Source organism: Buteo buteo, chromosome 5, assembly GCF_964188355.1.
Source record: "Buteo buteo chromosome 5, bButBut1.hap1.1, whole genome shotgun sequence".
Lineage (NCBI taxonomy): Eukaryota > Metazoa > Chordata > Aves > Accipitriformes > Accipitridae > Buteo > Buteo buteo.
In genome coordinates, this window is record NC_134175.1 from 31092956 (window position 1) to 31110368 (window position 17413).

Below are 17413 nucleotides of genomic sequence, written 5' to 3' on the forward strand. Positions count from 1 at the left end.
GGTTGTCTAACTGGAAGTAAAAGGATTCTTTGTAATTTATCCCTTCAGCAAACCATACAGTGATCTGGACTGTATCGTTTTTAATTGGAATGTACAATTTTGAGGCTTTTTCCAGCTGTTCTTCCTTGTAGAGTCACCACAAAGAAAGGCATTCTCTGATAAACTGGAGAATTTCAGAGACACTTTTTTAGTTAAATACCCATGCTGGTATGGATAGAAAGATAGAGCTAAAATAATGAGATTTTGAAATTTTGAATTTTACTGCCTTCGTGTTCATGATTCTTCTGTATTCAGAATTTTTATGTTATTTTGGAGATAATTGGAAAATATTTATGGAACTGAACATAAGGCATTTTAAAACATGCTGCAGCTCAAAATCTAATTAAAAATATTTTGCAGAGTATAATGGCCTCTTCCTTAAAGGCACTGGGGGGGTGTAAGAGGATTGGATACCTAGTAATGCAACTATGTGAAAATGACCATGATATTGGTAAACTGTAGTAATAAACATCAATGTCATGGTTTCAGAAGTTGGCTATACAGTGATACTGAAATCTAGTCCATCCGTTTTCTTAAACAAATTTTAATCTGGGAGAGAAAGTTTTGATTTCCCTAAATCAGGACATAGAGTTTGAGAATACTGGAAGAAGGTGACTGAGAAGAACAAGAGAAAGGAGTTGAATATATGTTGTTGTAGTTCTTTGCTTTTGAGTGTTATTTTTCAGGAAACACAGATCACTCCTAGTACTCACTCTTCCCGCATTTCCAAAAGAGCAATTAGATTGAAAATGCTAGGATTTGGTTTTAATCTTACAACTTCTGCTTTATAAAATATCGTTTGCAACCATAAAGACTGGAAACCTTTAAAAATGTAAACAGAAAAAAATCTCATTATCACATGGCTACACATCTGAGGATATAAAAAAAACACCATGTTTTTATCAAGTGTGCTGTAAGCTAGAACTGTTACTTTTCTTGGCCGCCTGGTAGCCATACATTAGTTGCCTGGTTTCAAGATGTCTTTGGCTTAACACATGCAGCCAATGTAGGAAACATCACTGTATGTTACAACTTTCTTTTGTCCTCATGGGTTTTTTTGGTTTTTGTTTGTTTCTTTCCTGTTGTGTGATTCTTTCAGGTTTAAACCACAGTTTTAAACACTTGTGAGCAGTGTGGGATGAGAGCCCCTCATTAGTTTTTTATAATAGTAAGTTCAAAACCGTAGTTCAGCAAGAGGGAATGGATAAGGAGAACTCCACCTTAAAATTGTATATATTGACAATTTGTTGTTATGGCTGTTACTAATGTTAACCTTAAACAGAATCACTAATCCTTTTAAAATAAGAGTAGAAATACAATGTAACTGTGTCTAGTTTAGCTTTCTCACTTGTCCTGCCACTTGTCATTTTGCTCTCATGTCAGAGAAATTACTGTATTATTTACATTTGGATCACTCTTAATATACTTCTGTTGCATCAGGTGCTACACAAAAAGTCTTTTTGCCTTTAACTGTGATTTTTTTATTTTATGCTTGAAAGTGAAAATATGTAAAATTTGCTGGTAGCGGAAATAGTGAAAAATAGCAACATAGAATACATTAAAATGCATTATGTACATTAAGGCTGAAATACGTACATGTAGATGACTGAGTAGACATTTTAAAAAACCCCTATTAAACAACAAACTTTCAGCATACTTATGCTAGTACTTAAAACTATCACATTTATATTTTTGTGTTTCTCACAAGCATGACTGATGTTGCAGCACTGGTGAGAGGGAATGGCAAACTCTGTTAACAGGTTGATGGCACTGGAATTGTCTGAGGTTTCCACTCTGCTTCTTGGGGAGCTGATAAGTCAAAATAAATAATAGGTACTACCTCAAGTCTTACTTGGGGTACTGAGCTCATCCCCACCATGGGCCATCAACAAGACATCATAGTGTTTATAACTTGAAATATTCTTCCTCCTCCTATGAAATTCAGTATTGCCTAAAAACTTTGTTTTTCTTGTGTCGTTTTTGTGAGCCCAATAGGTAACAATGTTTGATGGAGGTTGAGCCAGACATGTGTTTGCTGCCTGCCGATAGCTGCTCCAGGCATCTATAATTTGTTAAAAATGATTGGGTGGGGAAATTCTGAAGCAATCTTGAAAGAATGCGTGTCGCCTTGGAGGTAATGTGCTAGTGCACTAGAGTAGTAGGTTTATTGTTCCTGGGGCTCATGGTAAGTTGAGTATGTCATCAGGCTGCTGACTTGTATGCCTATCTGAGAAGAAAATGCATTGCTATAAGCCTGGAAAGAAAGTTATCAGCTCAGTAGGAAAGAATTCCACTGTGGAAAGGTGAGCAAAGAGTAGGAGAAGACATTAGTAAATGAGCAACATGTATTGACAGGGACAATGAATGCATTCTGTAAAATGTCATACTAAAATGAAAGGGTTTAAAAATAATTTGCTGTTTGCCCCCTGCAGAATAGCTCTGTTGGAAATTTGAAGCACTTGTAGTTTATCTTAATTTAGAAGCATTACTGGGTTTTGACTGAGGGAGAGGGGGAAAAAAAAAAAGCAAAAAACCCTAGCATCTGTACCTTAATGTTACTTGTTTTCTTTGTTGTCAGTGCTTTGCTTCTGCTGTAAAAAAAATAAATTAAAAATAAGACATTTGATCATAATTCAAAGTGGTAGGAGCGTAGGTGATGATCACATTATGTGTAATTTCTGAAACGTGATTGTCCATTTGCTGCTTCTCATCACACAAGTTGTTAGTTGTGATGGCTATTTCCTTTAATACAAGAGAATTGCCAACAAAATTGGATTAAAAAGGTATTCTTGATATATTTTGAAGAAAACATTGCTACTCTTTGGTGGAAGTAGTAAATTTTAGTGCTTATGCAGAGATGTTTGAGAATCCCAAATGGCTTCAGAAAATTGTATTTAAAGTTTCAATGGTTTTAACTGTGCCAGTTATTCAGAACAGGTACGTGGTTTTGCTGCTGTACTCCAAATGTTTCATAAACAAAGCCAACATGGAATTAATTAAGCATTAGATACAACATCATATCCTTAAACCGAGACTACTATAATACGTGCAGTACACATTACTCATTGTGAGTGATTGCCAGTGGAAGAAAAATGGGTAAGGTACCTCAATTTTCAGAGAAGCAACAGGCTAATTTGGATACCATTTATTAAAGCTAGTTATCCACTACTGGAATTCTTCAAGTACCAGTACACTCAACTATTGAATATAAATTTATTAATTAATTTACCAGTATTATTTTTATGTGCTGAAGGATCTTGACTTGTGATATGTTGATGACTAGTTGTAAATGTTTTTAAGAAGAAAAAATCAATAGCATAGGAAACTGATTCTTGGTTGTTAAAGTAGTATACGATTAAACGCTTGAATGGGAGTTATGAAAAGACCAGGAAATTAGGTCTCATTAAAAATAATTGAAAGATCTGTCTATATGAGCATGTATGAATATTTTCTTACAAGAAAAAGTGAGACTTTTTTTAACCTTTCTCTAAGGTTAAAAGAAGCAATCATTGGAAACAACTGAAAATAAATTTTCTGGCTGCCTCAGCACATTCTTTCCTAAGTTTTCATTAGGAGAACTCAGTGTGTATTAGAAGTCAGTTTTACAGATGTGTCAGTAGTCACTAACTGGCACCCTATTTGTACATCAGCAGCCAAACCAATTGATCCAATTAAGCAGGCCTGTCTTTTGTTCCATTCACAGTTCAGTGCCATTTTGCAAGCTCAGTAGTGAGCTGCACTGATCCATTTGTGTTTTTAATATATGAAGACTCCAGGTAGCTTGGTCAGAAGCTGCAGTGAATCAGTGGTAGGTGGGGAATTTAAATGTTCATCTCCTTGTCCTTTGATCTCAAGCAATGATGAATAGACCTACTACAGACAAAACTTTCAAAAAAGTATGGCAAAATAAAATAGTTTAGCACTATGTACTAGGTGCTTTATCTCTCATTTTCTTAACCCTCGCCTTGCATATTGATACCAGTGAATAGATATGAGTGGACAGTTACAAGTAGTCAGGGTAGTTTTTTAAGTTTCTTGTTTACCCGAACAACTCCTTTAGCCTACCGTGGTGTGGAAACTGTGGTTTAAATTGCAGTTTTTTCACTGTAGTGTGTGCTTGACCTTTAAGTAAGTGCTAAGTTCCAGTTAAATCACTTACTAGCCATAATCTGCCCTTTGAATGTGTAATCTCAGACTAACTGTGAAGCAGGTGATCTAGCCAAGGAATCCTACTTTGTCCCCATTCTGAGACAGTTTTATTCTGAACATTTCCCATATAAAACCATATAGTGATTTGCCTAGATTTGATCTAGAACTAGTAGAAAGGCTATAGAATTGAAAGAATGAATGAATCTAGTCCTTCAGCACAGAGAAAGCAACATGTTTACTCCAAGTAAATAGCTCTTGATGGAATTACCAAACGATATTGAAGTTGTTCATATTGCATTTTGTCTTTTAGCAGAACTGTTTAAACATATAAAAGAAGGGGTGTGTTTTCAGCTAAAATATTTTATACTTTGTTTAAATTTAAGCTGTATGCCACATTTTATTTTGGTTGTTAACACGTTCTGGGTTAGCTGATAAATCAATTCAGGTACTTGGAGGTAGATTTTGAGAAGTGTTCACGTGGTATGGATAGATGTCCAGTTATACTGTTCATGTGTTGGATAATCTGTACAAAAAGCAAGCTTGTTCTGCAGCATGGCAATGCTGTGTATGAATAATGCATGCTTTTTTTTCAGATGAGGTTTTTGACTGAACTCAGATAATACATTTGGCATTGAGATTTCATTTGTACAGTATACATACAGAGAATTCCATATTCTGAAATGACAGGTTTTTTCATTTAAAAGAGGACATCTCTATCTTCACTTATCTTAAAACATTTTAATAACTGAGACTACCAATTATGTTTTATAGGATTTGATTTTTATGCTAAGGCCTTATCAAAAGCTTCTAATAAGGTGCTTTCTGCTGAGTTAATGATATGTTTTAGATGGCATTTCTTATACCTATCTTCAATAGACATTCAGACAGTGTGATTGTAATAATCAAGTTTCAATCAAACCATACTTAGTATGACAAATATTGCGTGAGATTGTAATGCAGGTATTCGTGCTCTTGATAAAGGGCTTAATTTGACTCCTAGCAGAGACGGAGAACTACTGTTGATTTTTATATCAGAATGCAAAATAGCTCTTATTTGTCATGTATGAGGGGAAATTGCTTCTTAATTAAAACTAAATAAAACATTCACTCCAAGGTTTTATGCAGTAATACAGAAAGTATCACGTTGTGTCGCAAATGTGTTCTTATACAGGTCTTTAAAGGTTCAGTTAGCAATTACTCTTAACAAACTAAAACACTTCTTAAACAGCTGCTTAAAACATCATTTGTTTGTATCCTTCCTGGATTGTTTGTAGATTTACTGTACCCCAAAGCTCACTTGTTGTTTTTCCCTCCCCCAAAGCAAATGTCAAAGAAATATTTGAACAAACTCTTATTCATCTTCAAATCCCCTTCAACTGGGACTGTGAGTTCATTCGACTACATTTTGGACATAACAGGAAGAAGCATCTTAACTATTCAGAGTTCACTCAGTTTCTTCAGGTCAGTTATTAACCTTCTTCCAAAGTAGAACTGAAATTCATTTTCACTTCTAGCAATACACTAATACCATTATAAATTTTGAGTTTATTCTGGTAGTGATAATCATTATCTGATACTAATCCTGACAGTTATGATGAACTGTTATTTCTCCATACCAGTTCTGTAAGCAGCGTGTACTCATTGTGCTTTAACCTGAACACCATCATATAAAAGATTGGACTAAATACCCTGTTCATGAAATTAACCATTTTACTGATTGCTGTTAAACTGGATGAGGGTCTACTTTTTCTGTCATAGGAATTTAATAGCAAAACTAACCTCTACCAGAGAAAGATAGCATCCTTAATGTAACCAGTTGTTATTAACCATATAACCTCCCATATAAAAGTTTTAGCTTCTTTAACATTTCTTTACTTTTATAAACGTTGTCCTAATACTACCCTTTTTTCTCTCACATATAATGGGAGTTTGGTCTTAAATGCAGCCAACTTAAGTGGGAGGCAAATCTGCTTTCCTGAGATGTTGCTGAAGCACCCTCTAGGGATCAGGCTTTAAAGGATTTCAGTCATAGAGCTGGACTTTGTGCTAAGCCAAAAAGTTATTTACAGTAAAGGCATATTATGAATTGAACATTAGACTAGAAGGAAGTAAAGGAAGATATCAGTTATAAAGGATGGAGGAAGAGAGAATTAGGAGAAATGTACATTATAATTCATGAGAAAGGAGTTCACAGAATTGTAGGTAATTGTACTGAATTCCATAAATTAACATTCAGTGGTCACCCTATGATATAACTTAAGAGTTTCTCTCTAGCAGAAAAACAGATTGTGCACTTCCAGAGCCGGCCTTTGGTACAATATAGTTTTGGACATACTGTCTTTAAGTAGGGAGTGATAGATGTGCTTCGATATATTCTGTAATTGTTGTCCAGGATAAAAATAGATCATAGAATCATAGAATAGTTTGGGTTGGAAGGGACCTTTAAAGGTTATCTAGTCCAACCCCCCTGCAATGACCAGAGACACCTTCAACTAGATCAGGTTGCTCAAAGCCCCATCCAACCTGACCTGGAATGTTTCCAGGGATGGGAAATCTACCACCTCTCTGGGCAACCTGTTCCAGCGTTTCACCACCTTCATCGTAAAAAATTTCTTCCTTATATCTAGTCTGAATCTACCGTCTTTTAGTTTAAAACCATTTCCCCTTGTCTGATTGCAACAAGCCCTACTAAAAAGTCTGTCCCCATTTTTCTTACAAGACCCCTTTAGGTATTGAAAGGCCGCAATAAGGTCTCCCTGGACCCCTCTCTTCTCCAGGCTGAACAACCCCAGCTGTCTCAGCCTGTCCTGGTAAGAGAGATGTTCCATCCCTCTGATTGTTTTTGTGGCCCTCCTCTGGAGCCACTCCAACAGGTCCTTGTCTTTCCTGTACTGAGCTGTATCTAGATCTAGAGCAGATTCTAGAAAAATGTATCTAGACAGGATCTGAAGTCTTTATTGTAAATTGAGATACTGGAGTTTGGCACAGTCTTTCAAGGTATAACTTGATGTTACTTTCAAGGAATAAACTGTGTCCTGCGTTTGATACTATATATTTTAAGTGATCCCAGGCACAAATTCAGGACACTAGTGCAGAAAAAACCCAGAATGCTAGTGACAAGAATCTTTTTGTTGGGAACCCAGGGCAAAGTGATAAAAATCTTCTGGTTTTATGTTTATTGCTCCAAGACACTGTCATGTAAGATACAGTAACCTCTTTACTGTCATCATATAATAAAAACTCTTAGTAGAGAAGGGTAGTATGGGCTGCGGTAATTTCGACGTGTACACAAGTTGGATATTGTTGTCCCTCCCTTTAGATCAGATTGTTTTTCTTATTTGGTGTAACAGCATCTTGTGGGGTTTGGGACTTGGATCAGAGCAGGCTTATTGCACCCTGATCTGGAAAACCTTGATCTTGAGGTTATAAGAGTTGAGAAATTACTGTAAAGGTGATATAAGCTAGATAGTGTGCCCTCTTCTTATTGTCTGTCAGATCATGGGTATTATTTTAGCTGCTTCTAGAAGTCTGAATGACAGCTGAATGTGCTTTATTGTTTGCTTGAATAGAAGGAAACAACTTTTTCTGGACATAGAATTTACAACCATCATTATTATCTTGAGGTTAGGTTACTGCAGTGTGCTTTATATGAAGGTTTTTACAGATTGTATAGGAGTTTTAAATTGCCTGAAATGAGTGACCATTTCTGACATTATGGGAGGTAGCTGTTGGGGGCCATCTAAATCTATATTATATAATTTTCACTGTTCTCCTGTTTATTTTCAAGTACTTTTCAATGAGTTAGCTTATAATAGTGCAGTCATATTTCATCTTGGATGTGTAAGAGATCAGCTCACTTTGAGTCTTCAAGATCAGTATCAGAAGTTTCTCTAGCAGTTAAGTATTTAATAAAGGAGTAGGTAGCAGACAGGACATGGGTATGTGAAGTTTATTTCCCAAATCATTTAGTGAAAGTGCGTATTTCTTTACAGTTGAATTGAGGCTTTTCTTTGACAGAGGAATGAATCTGTGGATAGAATCAATATGCAGACTTCTTGTTTTAGTTGAGCTGGCCTTTAACTTTAAACTGCAGTTGTGCTGTGGTCTACGTGTGCAGACGTATTGAGGCATGCTGTAAGAATATGAACGTAGAGTTTTGTGAACAGTGAGTTACAGAATTTGCTTCTAATCTGCAATTTCTGAATATTCATTCTAGGAGCTGCAGTCAGAACATGCAAGACAAGCCTTTGCATTGAAGGACAAAAATAAGAGTGGTATGATAACTGGGCTGGACTTCAGTGACATCATGGTTACCCTTCGCTCACATATGCTAACTCCATTTGTAGAAGAAAATTTAGTTTCAGTAAGTGTAAAGAAAAATGCCTTGAATTCAGAATTTGATAGCTGTAATGTTTTAAGATGTTACTGCTTCTCTCCCACTTTGTTTTCTCCTACCTGTTTATCACTGTCTTGGTGCTAGAGATTATCACCCTCATAACAGAGTGGGCAGGGTGAAACATGGCAGCACTCCTTGGCTTTAGTAGTGGAAAAGTTTGGCAGTCTGGTTTACATGCTTAAAGTGCCATTGGAAACAGTTTGACTTAGTCTACTATACTTTCCACTAAAGCAGGGCAAACTGTACTTGGCACAGAAAGAACATTAATTTAGGACAAAAGCATCTAATTTTTGTATTTGAATATATGATAGATCTCCAAAGGTGGAGGCTACCTACAGTTTTGTCCTTTTATATACTCTTATATTCTTTTCTTTTTCAGATCAGAATTGGGAAAATCAGTATGTAGATTCTAGAGGTACAATGGTTATGGCTGTGATAGTCTGGCAAGATCTGTAGGTAAAGTAATGACATAAAAGTTATAAACTAAAAGTATATAGTATAAAAAGTATATAAGAATGAAAGTTATATAAAGTAATAACTTTTATCTTACTATTTTACCTGTAAATCTTGCCTAGCCTAACTAATAAGGCATACTGTCTTTCATAAAATTTATAGTATCTACTAACTTCAGACTTTGAAATAAATGGTCACTGCTGTATGTGATGCAAGAAGTCAGTGCCTTTCAAGTAGCATTTTCATGCATTTCTGTATTAAAAATGGAGAGTATTAGAAAAATACTCAGTGACACATTTAGTTTAACAGATAAATTGAATAATAATCTACTTATGTGTTTATTTCCTTATTATTTCCTAATGTTCAGTTTTTACAAAAAAATGGTATCCTGTCTAGTAATTCTCCCCTCATGTTTCTATTAAAAAGATCTTAAAATTACAGGAATAGAAAGATATCTTTAATTCTTTCCTTATTTGCCCAAATGAATGTTTCTATAGTTTCTGATAAGGTGTTGTAAAAGGGCTTAAGGCACTTAACTGCATTCATTTAATTTTTAAAGGTAGCTGGTGGAACTGTTGCACATCAGGTCAGCTTCTCCTATTTCAATGCATTTAATGACCTTTTGAATAACATGGATCTTGTTAGGAAGATATACAGTAATATAGCAGGTACAAGAAGAGATGTCGAAGTCACAAAAGGTAAAGTATATTTCCTACGCTTCATTAATTTTTTAGTTCTGTCCAATTTGTAATCTAGTGTTGCATATGGGTTGAGGCAAGTCAGAAGCTGCAATAGTATGCAAGGTTAGGGCTACTGTGAAAGTGTTTAAAGGGTGATTTTCATCCTCACAGGTTAGTAATGGTTTTCAGCTAGCTCATTAAGAAGAAGAATTGGGATTCTGGCAGGACCTGTGTTGGCCTTACTAGTTTGAATGGTAACTGCAAGTCAGTGTATTATTGAGGATTTTACTACTCCTTGAAAGGGATACATTGTTGCTTAGAGATAGAAAGTTCCTAGGGAATGTGATAGAATGGGTTAAGTTTGAAAATCCGATCATCAGTAATCTCCATGTTGTTTTAGCTCTAGTTACTTTATCCATGATTAAATCTTTTTTAGAAAAGTGATAATAATTTATGACTTCTTAATGCTTACTTGCCTGAGTGGTTTTATATATAGTTTATGTCTGTTAGGGCATAGCTAATCCCTGTACATATGAAAGGTTGCCATATTTCAGTCTTGCCACAGGTATGAGTGGATTGCATTTGTAGCCATTTTATGACAGATTTTATCACTGATTTTATTACCTGTATGGATGGGACCAGCCAAGCCTATGTGTGGTAAAAAGCATGCTAAGTTCCTTTTTTTTTTTTTTTCCCTTCTCTGTTTGGCTTATGTTAATATGCTCTGCATACTTTCGTCTCTAAAGTAAAGCATAAAATGCCTGTCCTCATCCTCTAAACTGTGCTAACAAATTGCCTAGCAATGTTTTTTGGTGCAGATGCATAAATACATTCTTGCTTGGATTTGTGTTGTGAAAAAAAGCTACTGTGTTTTCACTGCTCAGACTTGTTTACTGTAGCTTGCCAATTATGTCATGAACATGTCATGTAATTTGGCTAGATGAATACCTAAGCTTGGGATCATTCAGAGCTAGGAAAGAAAGAAATTTGGACATGATGGCAATAGATGAGTCAGTTGCCCTTAAAGCTGTGAATAATGGACCATTATTCTGGTCTCGTGATTCTTGTTTCTGAAGTTCTGCAAAACACAAATTGTGGGTGTGGTTTTATTAAGCTTGATAATAAGAGGATTTTTGTTGACTCTGATGAATTCTTACTGTAAATCACAGTTGTGGAGTTATACTTGCTCTGTGTTGCAAAGGCCTGTTTCGTGATAGATGTTCTCCTAAAGATATCTTTTTCCTTTGCGTTATGGATTTTGTTCCTTGGTGATAGATTTCGTTTTTATGATATGAAGTTATTTGTGAGCATTTAAAGAGGAAATTTGACAAATAATACAATTGCTTTATTTCTCTTTCCCTTTTAAATCCAGAGGAATTTACCCACTCTGCAATCCGCTTTGGACAAGTTACACCACTGGAAATAGATATCCTCTACCAACTGGCAGATTTATACAGTGTTACTGGGTAACATAATAATTAATTTTATCATTTTACAATCATTATTTTACTGTTTTCTGTGCGAAAACTACTAATTTTCATCTTAATCTTAAAAAGTTCTGTGTTCCATTGTATTTCGTTACAATAATTTATTCAGTGTAAACTGACTTTGCTGTATGCATGGGTTTTGTAAGTGAATTATATATATCATGCACAATTAATAATTGTCATATTACAGGTATACACATAAAATAGCAGAATACATTACAGTATTCCCAAAAGTCTACAATGCATTGGTATTGCTAACTTTAAGTATTGATGATGTTTTGCGTGGGTCTTTAACGCATGTGAAATCTTAGGTAGGAATGCCTAGAAATAGCTTAATTTGTGTATTATATCCCTTATTACTAGTAATCAAGAACTTGCTTCTGAATAATCCAAGTTCCTTTTATCTCCACTTGCGAGCTACAAGAAGAGAATGCCTTCTAACTCCAAGCATTCTTTATTGCAGTGGAGCAAACTTCTTAGATGTGCATTCAAATATGACAGGTGTTTTTTTTTTTAAACTCAGGATGTATTTTGTGGGTATGGCCAGGAATAATGTATTGAATATGTTTGATGTTTTATCTAACAATAATTTGCTTTCTATCTCTTGTGGAAAGGCGCTTAACTTTGGCAGATATTGAGAGGATAGCACCGCTGGCTGAAGGTGCATTACCTTACAACTTGGCAGAACTCCAGAGGCAGGTAGGTAGAATAAGAATAAAATTGTTAAGTTAAGTATTTACTTGTACTTGCATATGAAAAATGAGAATAATACACTTTAAATATTAGATTCCCAACAAGTGAAACATGCTGTGTGTATCACTATAAGGATATAAATGGGACAGACTACTGAGCATGTGTCTAAACAAGATATTAAATGTCATATTGAAGGATGGCCTGTTCAGATATGAGCAGGTATAAATACTTGGATTCTTTACTGTGAATACATTTGTTCACTCCTGAAAAGGCCTTTCACTTAGTAATCTAACTTTGTAATTATATAATTATTTTTAGATAGTGTGGTGGGTTGACCCTGGCTGGATGCCAGGTGCCCACCAAAGCCACTGTGTCACTCCTCTCCTCAGCTGGGCAGGGAAGAGAAAATATAACGAAAGGCTCATGGGTTGAGATGAGGATGGGGAAATCTCTCAGCAATTACTGTCACGGGCAAAACCGACTCAGCATGGGGAAATTAGTTTCATTTATTACCAATCAAAATCAGAGTAGGGTAATGAGAAAATAAAAACTAAATCTTAAAACACCTTCCCCCACCTCTCCCTTCTTCCCAGGCTTAGCTTTACTCCTGCATTCTCTACCTCCTCCCCCCGCAGTGGCGCAGAGGGACAGGGAATGGGGGTTGGGGTCAGTTCATCACATGTTATCTCTGCCGCTCCTTACTCCTCGGGGAGGACTCCTCGCACTCTTCCCCTGCTCCAGCGTGGGGTCCCTCCCACGGGAGACAGTCCTCCACGAACTTCTCCAATGTGAGACCTTCCCACGGGCTGCAGTTTTTCACGAACTGCTCCAGCGTGGGTCCCTTCCACAGGGTGCAGTCCTTCAGGCACAGATTGCTCCAGCGTGGGTCTCCCGTGGGGTCACAAGTCCTGCCAGAAAACCTGCTCCAGCGTGGGCTGCCCACAGGGTCACAGCCTCCTTTGGGCATCCACCTGCTCCGTCGTGGGGTCCTCCACGGGCTGCAGGTGGATACCCGCTCCACTGTGGACCTCCAAGGGCTGCAGGGGGACAGCCTGCCTCACCATGGTCTTCACCACAGGCTGCAGGGGAATCTCTGCTCTGGTGCCTGGAGAACCTACTTCTTCTCACTCTCCTCTCTCTGCTGCTATTGTTCTGTGCAGGGTGGGTTTTTTCCCCTTCTTAAATATGTTATCCCAGAGGTGCTACCACCGTCGCTGATGGGCTTGGCCTTGGCCAGTAAAGGGTCTGTCTTGGCCGGCTGGCATTGGCTTTGTTGGACATGAGGGAAGCTTCTAGCAGCTTCTCACAGAAGCCACCCCTGTAGCCCCCCCCAATACCAAAACCTTGCCACGCAAACCCAATACAGATAGTAAAAAATATGAGTATTAAATGCAAGGTTTATAAATGTGTTCTTTTTTGAAAAATTGGGTGAAATGATTGGCTTAACCATTTATCTAAAATGATCATTGAATCTTACTGTACTTGTTGGCTATCTACCCTAGACAGTAGAAGGGGAATTTGTATTTATTGGAACTGATGAAAAGGGTAGAACTGGAAGATGAAAAATAGCAGAGTAGAATGTTAACCTTCTATTTCACCAGACCTTTACATTCATGTTTGCTAGCTTTGCTTTTATCATAGTTTCCTTATTAAACATATACATGTATAGTACAGCATAAAAGCCCCAGGCTGTGCAGTAGGATTTTGAATATAAATTACTTCTAACTTCAGTGGCTCTTTTTACAACTGTAAGAACTGAAGATTTAGGACTAAACATTATGCAGGTGTTTAGCTTATGTTTAGACTTTCTGCCACAGTTACTGGGTACTATTCGGCTCACTTCCAGTATAGCCTTGCAAGTTTGTGTTAAAAATAAATTTAGATTTTGGGGTCTTATCTTCACTGTATTTTTGGTTCAACGTATAATCTGAGAGGTTTACTTTTGCAAGGAGATCTGTCTAATGCTAGTTAAGTTGTGAATTAAGTTTTACCTTAACCTTCATCTAAGGTTGAATCTAAAGTACTGCTGATAGTGAAACTTGCAACATAATGGGGCATCTGCTGTGCTGCTAGTAGAAATATTCCATTCCATTCCATTCCATATATATTCTACGGAAATCCTTTTTCTGAAGCATTTTGTAGGTGACTGCTTTCATGAGAGTAATTGAGGGGGAATTAACTCAACTGTTAATAATGTAAAGATAATAATGCACTCGGGGAAAATCCTTGAAATGGTTACACAGCAGATTCAGAAAGGAAGACATACATACATGGTGAATTACATAGTTGCATAATCATAAAATACATAGGCTGGTTGCACATTGGTGTTTATTATGCGAAACAAAAAAAATAGGATCTGATCTTAAAAGTTTCTGGTGTGCAATCTTTTATTTATTTTTAGTGTCAGAACTTCATGAGAAATTGCTATTCCACACAGAGCTGTACATTCTTGAATAAGCTTTACAAGAAAATACAATAGTGTTCATCCAAGCCAGTGTATTTTGCTCCAAGAATGTCTCCACATCCCCTTTCCCTCTGTAATACACAAAGGGAAGTAGGATATCTAATTCTTAAGATCTTGTATGAGCATATCGCATAGTTCTGACTAAATACATCTTTGTGTACTCAGTCGATAAATACAATTTTTCATCCTGAGGGTTCCCATTTTCTTACAATGTCTAAACAAGTCAAATTCTCTCTCTTTCAGTCTGTGTTAGGAGTTCATGGGGTGTCTATCAAGACATCTGAGGGTTCTGATTGCCAAGTGGGCATAACCTGGCTTGGGCTGGGTTCTGCTCCCAGCTGTCCACATCTTGCTTGGTATGCAGACAGCTGAGCTTCTTAGGAATCAACTGAATAGCCACATCTTGGATTTATGACAATCTGATGCTCATGATGAGTTGTGTTAAAATGCTGCTCCTGAATTGCAGTGATTCAGCAACTGATTCCCAAGTAGCTCAGCCATCTGGGCTGTTGGGGCTGGAGGACATGCAGCTAGCAGCGATACCTTTGTGAGCCATTCCAAGCTACACTGTCTCTTACAAAGTGAAATTCAAATTCTCTACCCTGGTGATGCTAGTGACAGTACTGCTGCAGGGTGGTCTGAGATGAAGTGGCAGCACAGTGACAAAATCACCTATGCCTTGTTCATCACATGAATGTCCTGTATTTGCCAGTGGATGAGGGGTCCCAGGAGTCTTATCTGAAAATGAAAGTTTGCATTTATAAAGCAATTTATTTCTTAGCTCACTTTTTATGCATATTGCAAAGAGGTTCCTTTAAGCAGTTATGTCCACTGTAAAATCTAGGGTGTGTATCAGTGACAGGGAAATCTTTAATTAGTTCAACTGTTAGGGTTGAAAAATTGTCCTATATGGAATATAGCAAGTCTTCCATATGTGGGACTTCGAGTGTATTTTGGTTACTGTTGTTACAGGTGGATTTGGTCATTCAGTTCTCTTTCAAACAAATTGGTCCAAAACACAGTATCTAGTCTGTCCTTAATGTTACTGCTCTGTTGTCCTTGGGTGATAAGACATATTTGAGTCAATGAAGTGAGTGTCCAAAACCTACTTGGTGGTAACTGTCTTCCTATGGATTCCTGAAGACAAGAATGATGGAATGGTTCGACACAGAAATGTGTATACAATGTTTATCCAGACTAATGAGAAGTATTTTTGATGAAGTTTTGTAATTGCATTCCTAACCACCAACTTTGGTTTTAATAAGTGTCTTTGTGGCACTCACCTTTCTGAGTAGACAAAATACTGACTTGTTTTATTTTACACTTCAGAATTACCTTTGAAGGTTGGCACTGTTATAAAATGAGCTCACTGATAAAAGTTTCACTCATCACTAGAACAGAATATACTCTTTTAACACTCTTGGAATAATACATTATATTTTCATCCTATTCTATGTTCTGTGTTAAGAGTACAGCAGAAAGCAAAGTAATTTAATTTTCTTTGATTTATAAGGAACAGTCTTTTACTAGACCTTATCCTAACTGAACCTTATGTTACCTTATTTAACTGTATTGACAAAATGAAAGATATCCCTTCATGGAAGAGAGAATATCATCCCAGTGAGGTCCATCTGTCCCTGGAAAATAAAAACAAGTCTGTAATCACTTTTATATAATTTAAAAATTCCTTCTTAAAGGAAAATCTAAATTTTTACATAAAGTCACTCTGTGTAGATGTGGTGGAAATGGAAATTAGCCTGCTTTCAACCATGTTTACTTTGTTGTCAATTTTTTCATTGTGTAAGGTTTTCTTAAAGCCTAGCAGCTGAATATCCTATGGAGATGACAGCTACAGTAATTTTCTGTTTATAAATATTCATGATTTGAAAGCTATAGCATTAATTACATTGATTTACATATCCATCTGAACACACAAGTAAACTGCAAACTTTGTGAACACTTATTTAATAGTATAAAAGGGACATTTCCTTCAGAAAGAATTTAATTTTTAACATCCAGTGACGTGTTCATTAAGATTAATGTCTGAATGTAATAATCAGATTTTGATGAGAACTGTGTGGAGCTTAGAAGAAAAAGAATAACCTTAGAACAGCTAAAAGGAAGCAGGTATGCTAAACTATGAGAATTTTTTTGTGGAGTGAAGAACCAGTCCTGCTTCTAAGCCTTTTTGGGGTATTATTATGGCATGTGTCTTTTATTTACACGAATCAAAAAAATATCTCTGTATTTCAGAATTTTTTTTGGTGGTTATTTTGTTTTTATTGTGATTTTTGGTTGGGTTTTTTTTGATAGGAAAACTTAAGTGTTTTGAGAATAGTGAGGACATTCTTCAGATTTATTGCTTCTGTTTGCTTGTAAAGGCAATACATTTGATTTATACTTTTTTATGCTGGTTCTCATGTGCAGTTTATAGTTTCAGTGCTACCTAGAATTTCTCTGTTCTTCTCTGTTAAGCTATATTGTTGGGGGAGGAAAATATCTTGTGGAAGGAAATGGTGGTAGCTGTATCTTTTTCTTCTGTGGAAAAACTGTATAAAATATAACTCATGGTTTTTTATGGGTAATGATCCCATCTTAATCTCATAGGCTTTTGTCCTATGTTGTGTACGTACAGTGTAACATTATGCAATAAAGGCAGGTTTTTCCATATCCAGTGTAATACCAGTCCAAACAGAGTAGCTTATACTGAGGTACATGCTGTCTTTTTTGTGGGTATTCCACCTTTCAGAGCTTCAGTAAGCTGAATGTAACTTAGTTAAGAAGCCTTGGTGAGTTAGCTGTGAAATGTGCATGCAATGATCTTTGTGGAGAATTCATAATGTGCATCAGAGCAAAGCCTCCTGTAGCAGTCTGAGGTCTGTATACGTTCCAGCTGTGCTGTCAGGAGCGTATCTGCTAATGATATAGGGTGCTTTTAAGAAAAACAGGTTTGTGTTTGGGAGATGTGCTTTGGTATCTGCTTTAATATGGAGTTTAACAGTTAATATCTAGGCCACTTATATAGCCCAGATAAGTTATACTGCATAATATA

The 17413-nt window shown here is 36.5% G+C and overlaps 1 protein-coding gene across 2 annotated transcripts in view; it reads left to right on the forward strand.

Moving 5' to 3' along the window:
• Positions 1-17413, forward strand: part of SLC25A12 (solute carrier family 25 member 12) — a 52106-nt gene that overhangs the window by 15113 nt on the left and 19580 nt on the right. For both annotated transcript variants that reach the window (XM_075028463.1, XM_075028461.1), the window contains 5 exons: positions 5510-5649; positions 8405-8551; positions 9597-9735; positions 11090-11183; positions 11819-11903. In XM_075028463.1, the coding sequence (XP_074884564.1) occupies positions 5510-5649; positions 8405-8551; positions 9597-9735; positions 11090-11183; positions 11819-11903 (605 nt within the window). The remainder of the gene's footprint in view (positions 1-5509; positions 5650-8404; positions 8552-9596; positions 9736-11089; positions 11184-11818; positions 11904-17413) is intronic.